The sequence below is a fragment of the Trichoderma breve genome, chromosome 3 (genome assembly GCF_028502605.1).
Source record: "Trichoderma breve strain T069 chromosome 3, whole genome shotgun sequence".
Lineage (NCBI taxonomy): Eukaryota > Fungi > Ascomycota > Sordariomycetes > Hypocreales > Hypocreaceae > Trichoderma > Trichoderma breve.
Window position 1 is genome coordinate 2,983,631 of NC_079234.1, and position 12,356 is coordinate 2,995,986.

Sequence of the window (12,356 nt, forward strand, 5' to 3'; positions counted from 1 at the left end):
CAGCAAACAAACAATGCGCAGCCAATTGGCGAGAGGCGGGTTGTTTGGGAGACGGGCGGTGGTCTGTTCAGCCTGCCCAAAACAGAAACTGCGCTAAGGCGTCGCAGGTGGGGAAGCGAAAATATGGAGGCTGTAACCACACGAGGCCACTTGCAGCGAGTGAGCGCGCTGTCTTAGCGGACGCAGCAGTGCTCCGTAGTGCCTAAGCAGGTGCTAATCAAATCAACTCCAGCTTCCACGATGGCCCACTCGCAACGAGCTTGTACCGGCCGTTGAAGCACGAGTAATTGATCAGATGCGATTCTAAGGGAAAGTCGAACTCGGGGCCAAGAGGGGGAAATCGATCGAGGCAGCACAGGCAGGCGCAAACGATCGATGGTTCCCAAGGGTAGGAATAAGGCGCTCAGCAGAGAGGTAAGCGAAAGTAGAGGCGGTGGCAGCGAGCGACACGAGCCCAGCGGAACCGTTTCGGATAGAGCGAAAATTGGAACAGACGACGCAGCTCGCGATGGGAACAGGCGCGATGGACAAAGTCGTACCGATTGCGAGAAGCGACGCGCAAGACACGCCGCGAAGAACGAATGGAAGTCCCAGGAACTGAACGAGAGACGATGAGCGCGGCCTCGTCCCCAGCGCTCGCAGAGAGATTCTGGTTGGGTTAGGGGGGAAGTTCGTCCAGGCGAGGAGGAAAAAGCGACCTGGAGCTGTACGGCGCCCTCCGTGGCTATTCTTGTCCCAGACACCAGACCAGCCCCAAAAGCAGGCGCGGGGGGGCGACTCGGGGAGCATTTTAGGCGGTACTAGCCCGCTAGAGGCGCCGAGCCAGATGGCATGGCCTGTTGCGTTAGTGACTTGGATTGATGGATACGATGTGCGGTTGACTTGCTCGCAGCTACTAATTCGTTGTGGTGCTAGCACCAGTGGACATCTGCGACCTGCTGCGGAAGGTCCTGCATGGCCAAGGGGTACGGGCTTGGAGCCCTTGCTTTGCCCCAGACGGCATGTACAGGCGTGGCGCTGGGTACCTTCCTACCTAGTCGAACCAGTCTCGCTTGCTTGGTTCCTGGATGTCAACGCTCTTGCGCTCTCGTGCTTTTTTTTCTGCTTTTCTCATTGGCTCCTGGTGTGTTCTCTCTTTCTTTTCCTTGATTTTTGCTCCTTGTTTCTGATCTGCTTCTCACTTTTCCTGTTTCCAACCGCATGCACGGGCGCAGGACTCCACCAGCGTAATTAAAGACGATCCTAATCTGTTGATTAATTAATCCTCGTACGTCCACAAGCAATACTGCTGTGCTATGATAAATGGAACATATGATCTAGATACCCGCTCTCCACAGGTATCCTTTTTTCCCCGTCCGAAAAAACAGTTTTTAAGTCTAGGGTTAGACTAGAGTTAAGCACTCGTATCTGGTCAGCGGTGGGGAAGTAAATGTTCCATCCATCTATTGCTACCCGGAAGCTGCAAAACAAAGAAAAGCGACATTGACATCAATGGTTTCTACTGTTTGGTGATTACCATCTGTGAAGATGCGGACTTTGGTGCTGCATACATCTACGTATAGGTGCTCCAGATGTGGATATACTATAAATGCAAGATAATCATTTTCATCAAAGTTTTGTGTATGGTGACAGATTGAGTGGCTTGAGAATTCCTTCACCTTAAAATCAAGCGAGTTACGCCACCGCCGCCACTGCATGAGCTGCCATCAGTTTGTTCCTGCCAAGCTTAATATGCTTCGTGCAATGGCAGGTACATGGAAAGTGCATACATCAATTCATCGCGGCTTCCACATTCTACTCTGGGGATACATAACATCGTCTGTCACTTGGATTTTCTCTTCTCATCATCCCTCCGCCAATCCCGTTGATGTCCTCGCCTCACTATTATTGATTCGACATGGACCCAGTACACAGCAAGCACCAATCTCAAGTGTTAGCCCACCGTTGCTGGAGAGCTGACTAACAAATCAATTCTAACGTTGCATATGTAGGTACATGAGCTGGCCGTTAGCGTTCAGATACCCAGCCCCAACCAGGTCGCTTCTCTGAGCTGCGAAAAAAAGGCAAAACCAGCGAGATTTGGCATTTCAAGACCATTGCCTGTCCAGGATCAACCTCCAATTGACAAATCAACACTGCAAAACTTGACTAGACCTGTCCAATACGAAACACAATTCACCATCAAATACGTACTTTGTGCCTTAGTTCACAGGGTAAGACAGCCGAAAGCCCGATGAGAAAATTGCCGAGTCACCAGATCTCACGACTAAAAGCGCTACCTTAGTTAGGCCGTCTCACCGCGCCATAATCGGAGAAAGTGTTAACATAGCATCCCATGGCCCCCGATATTACCATGTGACGTTTCGAAACCTTAATACTCGATGAATTTGTCGTTTATACATTTTGGGCGGGCGGGTCGAAAGTCAAGCTTCAGTCCACGGCAGCGGCGTCACCACGACTCGACAGCGTGCCTCGTACTTCGTATTTCTTGCAACTGGACCGCCACTATTGCCTTTCGACTTCGACGAAGTGTTGCAACAACTGAGTACAAAGTCAGTGACTCGGGGCTTGGAACTCGTCTTTCCTGAGGACACTTACCATCACCATTCATCACTGATGTCGTGCTCCTTACTTGCACGTGTACTTGTCCGTACATAGAAGCAGTGGTACGGCTGGACGTTGCATCGACACCTGGACCCTGACCGGCGTTACAGTTGGCGCACAGCCCGGCGCTAATCCGGACCAGGTCTAGAGTCATATTACTAGCATCGAAACCGACAAAAAGGCGAGCAGCGTTCTAATGCACTCACTTGCGACAAACCTGGTCTATCTTTTTTTCTCTTGTTTCTTCCAGGCCAGGTACGCATTCTACTCGTCCAGTTGTCGCCAGTACAACTAGCAGACCAAGGATCCGTCACATAAAGTGGCGCAATATAAGCCGGCATCTGCATAGATAGCGCAGAGAACCAGACCTCTTCCGCCGGCCGCTCTCTCAAACCCGAGATATGACGTTGATGCGCGGGTTGCCGACGAGTACAAGTCTGTACTTACATACAGGCAGAGTGATGTGCAGCAGTGGGGACAACAAACCGACCCATTGATGGACGCTCTTATTCCGATGTGCTGGGATGGGGAACGCCAAGACTTTTGCCCTGTCAAATACGAGGCCACTTGGTGGTCTGGCAAAAGGGGACTCCGTCGTATCTTGAGCCCAGGGCAAGTCGGCTTCGGCAAGTCTGCTGCCACAGTGAGATTACTTGTATTCGTAAGTGCATCGTCTCAAAGTCAATTCTCACCCACATCGCCATCCCCAGGAAGAGAAACCTTTACTCACGGGGTCGAGACGCAGGGAGCTTGGACAACTATGGATCCAAGATGGGTCCCCATTCCAGCTGATTTTAACATTGGCCACACTACATAGTAGTACAAGTGCTACTGGGCAATAGTATCAACGGAGTCGGGTTGCTATTGCTCCATGCTTGTACATGTCTGCAGTGCTTTGGATCCCAATAAAGCCTTTGAAGAAAAGGAGGCTACTATCCAGCGAGCGCCTAATTGCCTGCTGGTTGACTGCATGGGAGATGCACATGAAGGGGGCAGCTGGACGTATTCGTAACGGACATGGGGACATTTAACACTCTTCACCAATCATGGGGAGATTGCCACCACGATATGCCCCGGCCAACTATAAAAACTCTACTGCAACAGCGGCAATAGCTACACTCGACAGGACGCAGGGATTTACATTGAGAGAATTGATGCAGTCCATGACAGATTCACGATCGGAGACTTGACATGGATGCTACATGAAAGAGCCCTAAGGCCAGCCATGCGCCTTTGCCGCTCACTGACAGGCTGTAGGAGCGGGCAATGACACACGGAATGGCTGAGAGGCTATCGAGTGAAGTGCTGGCTCGGGAGTTGAGGATGCCGGTAGGATGCCGCCTGAGCTCTTGGAGTATGTAAGGCGCTGGCCAAGCGGGCCTGATGCGCACGCCCCCAAAGAAACATCTCGACATGATTTGACATGCTGTAGCGTCGTTGACAGGCGCACTATTGAGATGGCGCTTGGGACCGGAGCCCATCTATCCAGGGGAATTGTTCTTGTTTAGGGTTACCATGTTGCCATTCCGTCCAAATTCGAACAAACAAGTAGTGCTAGCAGGGAAGAAGCCACTCGTAACGTTTTCACTATGGCTTGACGGAATCACGAATGGCAAATCAAGACTGCGGGTGGCAGCCTCGCCTCGTTTTCGGCGGCGATCCGTTTTGCCGTTGTGGTTCTTCAACTTCTAGCCTGTCTCTCTTTTCTGAGGGCTGCTCTTGGAGGTCCCTTCGGGTAACTGTAGCCAATGACTGTCTGCAGGGACTTGGCGTCAAGGGTTTTCCAGATGAAGCAGCCTCCGATACTATTTCGTCTCATCTCCACACTGCCACGAGTTGACACGAGTGGAAGCAGAAACGAGAACTAAAAAAAGAATGACGGACGTCAAGAGAGGAAAGGAACACCAAGATGCAGGGACTCAAAGGTGATCCATTGGGGAAAAGTGGGAATATGGGGGGCAAACACAACTTGTTCTTGGAGAATACAGATAAAGACAAAGCAAAGCGGCAAGGCCAGCATTGACCTCCAGAGCGCCAGTTGCCGTATACCGGCAGATCTCGGCCGTAAAAGGGAGGTAATACGGATCTGTGGGCGAGTGCATTTTCTGTACGAGGTTTGATAGTGTCGGATGACCAGCGAACTCTGGATACGACGCGGCATGATACCACTATGCCATGCGATGCCATGTCATGGAAAGGGGGGCATATTTCTGATGTAATGACTGGGAATCGGCTCTTGGCAGCATCTCGAAGCACACGCAAACGGTGGGCTACCATGTACTTCAAGTGACTCCGCTGGCACCATCCAGAGGTCCGGTGTCAGGACAGGGCGGGATACGGCGTCTGGAGATGGTTGGAGTCCGCACTCCATTTTCGGGTGCAGGCAACCCGCCGTTGTGCGTTCTGGATGGACGCTGTCATGTTGCCCCAACCCTTGTGGCTGGTCAGATCCAGCGCAAAGCCGGCTTCCCGAACTAAGGAGGAATTCGCTGGCGGTTGACTGCATTGCATCCGTACCTACTTAGGTGCTGTCCATATGTATCACGGCCTACGGAGCACTCTGTACTTACTTGTACGAGCACAAGTATGGCGGTAATGCAAGCCCAAAGTGTTGGCCTTGGGACGTTGCATGACAGCCGGCAAGAGAAGGTTACGAGCCCGGGGTCTGGTCTCGTCAGACGTGCATGCGTTAGGAAAAGGCTGTGTAGGATGTACGGGGATTCGACGCAGGGCCCGTGCCTGTATGGATCTCGACAGGTTCTGGTGCTTGAATGCCCACAACTGCGCTTTCGATACGCTCGTATCCGCTACAGCCGCGACCTGAGTTGACGGAATCACTCACGACTTCGACATCTGTGAGCTTCTTCCCTCTTCGCCGCGCCGATTGCTTCATCGTGCTAAGGCCGATGTGGGCTCGAGATATGGAGCTTGGGCTTGGCATTGACGCAACAGTTTTGTCTGGCGCTGGGGCTATGGCCCGGAGCTGATGTGCAAGTTGAAGCTAGAGGGCAGTTGCTAAAGCATGGAGAATCGCTAGTGTTAGTCGAAGCCTAAACAGCAAGGCTAGACACTCGACGCCATCGGCAGGATCTTTGGTGTTTCGAGCACATATGCAAAACCGATATTTCGATCCCTCTTGTGAGAGGGGCCACGTATCAAGGGCACGGAGACGGAGCCCAGCCAAGGCTCAATCGCACTCAGCTGGATCCCCTCCTGCTTCACGCTTTGTTTCTCCTTGGTCTTGAATGAGGCTCTTTGTCTTGCTCGTCCTTCCTAGCTCGGCGCTTCTGCTCCCCCTCTCCTCCCCTTAGCGGGATGATGAGGCTCTCTGCTCAGGAAACCCCACTGCTCTAGCCTTCAGCTCTTCTGGATAGGAGCTGTAGCACCAACCAGAGCCGCCGTGGAAGCCTTGGAGCTGAACTTGAGTCAATGGCGTGCATTGACGAGACTTTTGTTGCCTTGTCCTTTCCATCTTGGAGCTGGTGGACGCTGTTTTGGGAGGTTTTGTGCCTGGCTTAAAAACAAGATTAAATCCCGTCCCCCCAAAACAGGTGCAAAGTGACGACTCAACAGCCATAACCCCCGACTGGACCGTTGCTGGAGGCGCCCACGAACCCGCTAGCAGCGCCCGCCCACCGAATCGCCCGCTGGCAAATTCAATCCAGATTGCTTTGATCACTTATTTTCGGCCGACAGGAACTAAGGTTTGGCCGGGCCCTGGGCTGAGGTATGGACCTGTAAGAGCTCTCTCAACCCTTCGTTGTAAGTAATGGATGGACTCGTACCCAGCCTGGGTGCTAACTGAACCTTGCCCGCTCCGTATTGCCCATCAACCTAACCTTACCCCCTTTCTGGCGCTACTGTATTTCACGCCACCACATGCCATGGGTGCTGACAGAAGGATGCTAATACCAACAGCATTGAAGGCATTTGATTTGATCCATTCAACGAGTGTCTGATAAACGGGCAGCGACTGCACCGCTTGGCACAACTACCATCCCTTTGTGTCGATTTATTGATTCAATATCAGGGTCCGGGTATTGACTGGTACTACCTGGTACTTGGTGTCAATAGTATTGACTACAAGGTGTAGCCTGCCACTCACTGTACATCAAATCCATTGCATCAATCCATTTGATTGACGGAGCACCGGCTGGACCTCAGCAGGTGCATCCACTGCAGCTACAGGCAGGCAACCTGGGCTCAACTCGTAAATACTGGACCTGAGCTGCCCGCTGCACTCAATACCTGGCGGTACTTGGCCTGGCTGCCTGTGACCTGTAACCTGCCTGCGCGTCTCCCGCACCTGCTAGTGCTTGTACCCTCGCTGAGCCGTAGCGCTCCCTCCACTTTACTCATTTGGTAGGTACCAAGAGCGTACCTTGTCTTTGCCTGTCTCGGGCTGTGGAATTTTCCCTCCTCGCTGAATATCGTCGGCCCTCTCCCCCAACTTCCAGTCGCCTCTCCTCCTCCACCCCCCCAGCCAGCGAATTTCCAGCTTCCTCCGAGCTGCTGCTGCCGGGCCAATTATTATTATCACTGCTGTCCTCTCGCTGAATCCCTTTGCCTCTCAGTTTTGTGCGCTCCTTTTGCTCACATCCCAGCGCAGTCTCGCCGTCGCACGCCCATCCAGTCGCTCGCTTTCTCCGCTGTCTAGACGCCGCACCAACGAACAGAGTTGCAGACCTCGGCGCGCAATACAGCTGCGTTCGGCATCGCCAAATCGCTTGTCGCCGCGAGAAGGGAATACATCGATTATATTAGCATCGTTTTACGGCCAAGTTAAAAAACCAGAGAAAGAGAGGAGATCGCAGCGGCAACGCCCGCAGCGCCTTTGCATTCGTTTCGCCATTCGCTAGTTAAACGGCATCATTTAGCGCCTGCCTCTCCCACGGCTTGACGCATCTTCTTGCCACGGAACTCTCTCCTTTATTTTTACCCTTGACCGCCCGCGGAGGCCAAGGAGACGACGAGCTCATAGACGTGCCGGTCTGTCCGCCGCCATCATGGCCGCAGCCACCGCTTCGCCGCCCCCAACTGCAACTTCTCCCAGCTCGCCAAGTCAACGAGACTCAGTTTCCATACCACAGGCCCTATCACCACCGAGGAAGCCAGTCGCAGGGACCGTGCGGAAGCCCGTACCGCAGGCAGCTCCAGCGGTCGTTTCTGCAGAGGTAGCATCACCGCAGGAAGCTCCGGTGTCTCCCGGCCAGACGAACTCGGCGCATGATAGCTGGTCTCAGCCACTTGACCTGAGCTTCAACTTGAATCTCAACGATGCGCCTCAACAACCAGAGGTAGTAGCTCCCCCAAAAGAGCAGGAACCGTTTACAGGACTGCTGAGCAGCCCCGTCTCGGGTTCTCTCGACTTACAGCTTCCGTTCCTTGAAACCTCAAAGCAACAGTCGTCCCAGGATGACGTCTCTAGCCCGACTGCTGCTGAGAGCAACCTGCCCACACCTGACCGCGCCCCTCCGCCTATTCCACCTGCCGCTACGGTCAATGGAACCGATTCGGCTGCTACGAGCCCTCGGGATCTTGTGCGAAAGGAGGAAGTGGACAGAAACAGCCGTGAGTCCGATGAGACGACCAACCCCTCCCAAGAGCCTATTTCTTTCAAATCATCGGCAACAACGAGCGCAAGCTCATTATCGGGTATAAACGAGGGACCAGAGTACATCCCCGACGAAGACTCTCCCGGCAGCTCCATCATCGAGGGCAACTTGCCTCGAGGCGCGTCGATGCAGCAGCTTCAGTATCGCAAGCAGGAATATCCACCCCGCGTATCAAGTGTTCCGAACGATGGCATTCGCACTCCCTCCAACCCGGAATTGGTGGACAGCGCAGGCAATATCAAGCGCCACCTGACTCCCACGTCCAACAACATAAGCAGAAGCTCCCTGCCGCGTCCCCAATCTGCCTACTCTGTGCTCTCTGAGGGGCAGCGAGGGCGGTCGCCTGCTTTGATGCCTGGTGGCTCACATATGCGCGCTCCGTCAGTCCAGTCGCGAAAGTCGCCTGATGTCCGTAATTCTACATATGCCGAGCTTCTCAATGTTCCTTATCCCCAGCAGGCTCCCCCGCCCATCACTATGGACAACTCGGGGCTTCGTGGTGTCGTGGGCAACAATGCCTCGCTGCTCAGTGTACAGAAGACACTTGAGATGTACCGTCAGAATGTCAAGAAAACCAACGATTTTACTGTTCAGTATTCTTTCGCTGTCTTCTTGATTTCTGTGGCTCAGGAGCAGGGGCTGGACTTTTCTGATCCCAAGGGCCGCAAGAATAGCCCGCAGCCGTTCCGCGATCTGGACAGCCCCATTGTTGAAGCCACCGTGGCTAGCCCTACTGAACTGGTCCGGGAGGCCAAGCAGATCTTGCAGCGCCTGGCCAGTGGAGGTTATCCGTTTGCGCAGTACTACCTGGCCGATGGTTATGCCTCTGGGCTCTTTAACAAAGGCAAAGAAGACTACAACCAAGCGTTCCCTCTCTTTGTCCTTGCCGCCAAGCATGGCCACGCCGAGTCCGCATACCGAACTGCTCTTTCTTATGAGTTTGGCTGGGGTTGCCGAAAGGACCCTGCTAAGGCGGTTCAGTTTCTACGCACGGCTGCCTCTAAGAGGCACCCGGGAGCCATGACCCGCCTCGGCAAGGCATGCCTTTCCGGAGATTTGGGCGAGAAGAGGTATCGTGAAGGTATCAAGTGGCTGAAGCTGGCTGCAGAGTCTGCTGATGCGCAGTACAACGCCGCCCCTTACCAGCTGGGATGTTTGTACGAGACGGGCTATGGCGACGATATATTTCTCGACCTCAACTATGCGGCTGAGTTGTATACACAGGCTGCAGAGCTGGGCCACCCAGAGGCCAACTTCCGCATGGGTGACGCTTATGAGCATGGTCATCTCAACTGTCCGCGAGACCCGGCGCTTAGCGTTCACTTTTATACTGGTGCTGCTGAACGTGGACACGCTCCCGCCATGATGGGCTTGTGTGCCTGGTACATGGTTGGTGCTCCGCCGATGCTAGAAAAGGACGAGGAAGAGGCTTATGAGTGGGCTCGCCGGTCTGCCGATATGGGTAAGTTGAAAGCTTTCTTCTTCAGTCATCTTCACTTTTTCATCAACTATGATCACTAATTATGTTGTTTTAATTGTTCAGGTTACGTCAAGGCTCAGTACGCCATTGGATACTTTACGGAGATGGGCATTGGCTGCAGACGAGACATTCTGGAAGCTAATGTTTGGTACGTCAAGGCTGCAGACGCAGGCGATGAGAGAGCCAAGCAGCGGTTATCCATCATCCAAGCAGCTGTGAGCGGCCAGGGAACTCCCATGGAAGTTGGCGCCCCGAGAAACGGCAAATTAGCAAAAGGAGGCAAAGACGACAAGGACTGTGTTGTCATGTGAGAAGCTGGGAACGAAAGGGAAAAAAAGAAGAACGAAAAGAAGGGAGGAAAAATGATTACCTTGCACTCAAATCAAACTCAGGCGGAAGAACGACATAACACGAACAAAAAAGAGCAACGATTAGGCGGCCGCGGCATGAATAATACGAACAAGCGAGCTTTGGAAACTTTCTGACGACTTTTCTCCTTGGATTTTTGAGAGATGGATACCCGTCGAAAACTCTCCTTGATAATATTTTTTTCCCGCCTTTTTTCTTATTCTCTGCATACCCGCGTCGATTTTTGTCCTGGAAGCTTTGATATTCACGGGCGTGGCCTCACGACGTTTATGCCAAGTTTTGATCTATATCTAATTTTGAGAGCATATGCTGCAATTTTCTGGTTTATCGATGCAGGGCCTTTTAGAGCACCACATGGAGAGACGGATAGGAGGGTGGGAACAAGGTCGGATTTGACTTAGAGGACTGTATTCCCTCGCAAAAAAACACATCACCTGGCGAAGGGGAAACAAAGCAAACAATAAAAAATTCTTCAAAAAAGGTTGATACAGCAGGCATTGTTAAGTTGACTGAATGCTTTTTCATTTTCATCTTATTTATATATACATACGACGAAGGCGAGGCCGGAGAGAGGGAGAGACTCTCCTTGTCGCCTTTGAGATTAATGTCTTGTTTTCGAAGGGGAATGAGAGCCTACCACTGCACTTTTCTTCTTGTTCTTCTTTGGATGCGTCTTGTTTTTCTTTGCATAGTTGAGAAGAAACTGCAGAGGGATGGAAATTGGACAGCGTTGTGCTGCCGCTGTGTTATTTTCCTACGACTCTTTGTTACCCCTTTCCTCTCCTTTTTCTTTTTCAATTTAGTATTGCTCACGGTGGCGTTATGGGAGTTGCATCAAGCTGTGTGTATTATTGGATATTGGCTCTGCTTTTCACTTTTTTGCGCGCGCGCGTTGCTGTGTAGAGGGAGTTGGCAAGTTAAGTAGCAAAAAAATGCATCCTGCTTGGGGGCAGATAATATGGGCATTGCATGCTGCGTCTTTATTTAGAGAATGAAACCTGAATAGTGAGATTCTTTTCTTTTGCTTGGTGATGCTTTGATGGTGTTGAGAGCTTGTAGTTTTGGTGGACAATGTGGTTCTTCGTTGCTTCTTAGAGATGGAGATTTGATATATTAGAGTGATGGGTAATTGGGGATAGTTATTATTGAAAGGGGCTGTGGTATGTATTAATTATACCCTGAACATTGCAGCATTACGAATAGAAGTCTAAAGAAGGAAGTTACACGGTGGAATCTTCTTGTGTAAGATTCACTGATAATCCGCTACTAGACGATAAGTTTTGGGAATGCCTATCCAGCACCCCAATTTTGCTGTTCAGCATCCCGTGCTGTAAATAATACTGAGTACTGGACGAATACAGTTACGGGAGTAAATACTAATATAGATATAGATCTTGGTTGGACTTTGAAAGATGACCGCGGATATGCGTGAATCTTCTGTATATTTGCCTTCCAGAGGGCATCGTGGAACCTGGGATCCTGAAGTACATAGAGTGACACGAAAGCGAAAAGAAAGACGGAGACGGGGGATGACGAACTGGCCACGCTGCGTAATGTTTGGTTGGCGGGATGAGAATGAGATTTCATGGCGAGTGACCATTTTGCGAGGGCGGGTTGCTTTTGGCATACCAACAGCTGGTTGGTTCATCGTCCCGCCAAGTATCACGTAACATGTCCGCAATGACGGCCTCGGTACGGATCGAGCTTCCCCCGAGGTTACACCAAAGTTCATGTGTTCTGGACTCAGTCAGTTGATGCATATCTGTCTGTGTTACCATCAAGGCGCATGCGGGGGAGGCCCTTTTCCGTAACACAAAGCATGCAAACAAGTTCATCACTCTTTGGCCCAAAGGCCTCAACTTGCCTTGCAGTCAATCTGCGACGAGGCTAGAGATGAACAATATTGAAGCTCGACTAGCCCGGATATCTGGTCGACGGAACCGACCAACACATGTGTCGTCACCGGAGCGTCTCGATTGGACAGATGGTGAAACGGGAGTGCCTGGCAGACACATGTCACTATATTAAAACCCGCGATGATAATGTCATGCGTTGCCTGGAAGCAGGACTAAGGTTGGCCCGGCGCTTTTCACAATGACACGTGCGGGCTATGCAGCTTGTTACCCCTGCAAGCTCCACAGAGCTGAGACCATCATGGGTCGATCTTATGGCAATTGAATGTTCAAATTGCAAAGTCCGTGTACAGTGGAGGGAACTTTGCATGTGATTCTTATCAAAAGTCGGAGAATACTCGAGATGCTGAGGATATGCCATTGTATGCACTATTG

At 51.9% G+C, this 12,356-nt stretch overlaps 2 protein-coding genes across 2 annotated transcripts; one reads left to right on the forward strand and one right to left on the reverse strand.

The window, feature by feature from the left end:
- Positions 1–303: 303 nt before the first annotated feature.
- Positions 304–789, reverse strand: T069G_05311 (uncharacterized protein; the record flags this gene model as incomplete). The annotated part of the gene is made up of 1 exon (XM_056172521.1): positions 304–789. The coding sequence occupies one exon, from the start codon at positions 787–789 to the stop codon at positions 304–306; it is 486 nt and encodes a 161-aa protein (XP_056029379.1).
- A 6,821-nt stretch (positions 790–7,610) lies between these two features.
- Positions 7,611–10,010, forward strand: T069G_05312 (uncharacterized protein; the record flags this gene model as incomplete). The annotated part of the gene is made up of 5 exons (XM_056172522.1): positions 7,611–7,901; positions 7,980–8,840; positions 8,880–8,960; positions 9,021–9,681; positions 9,763–10,010. The coding sequence occupies 5 exons, from the start codon at positions 7,611–7,613 to the stop codon at positions 10,008–10,010; spliced, it is 2,142 nt and encodes a 713-aa protein (XP_056029380.1).
- Between the last annotated feature and the right edge of the window lie 2,346 nt (positions 10,011–12,356).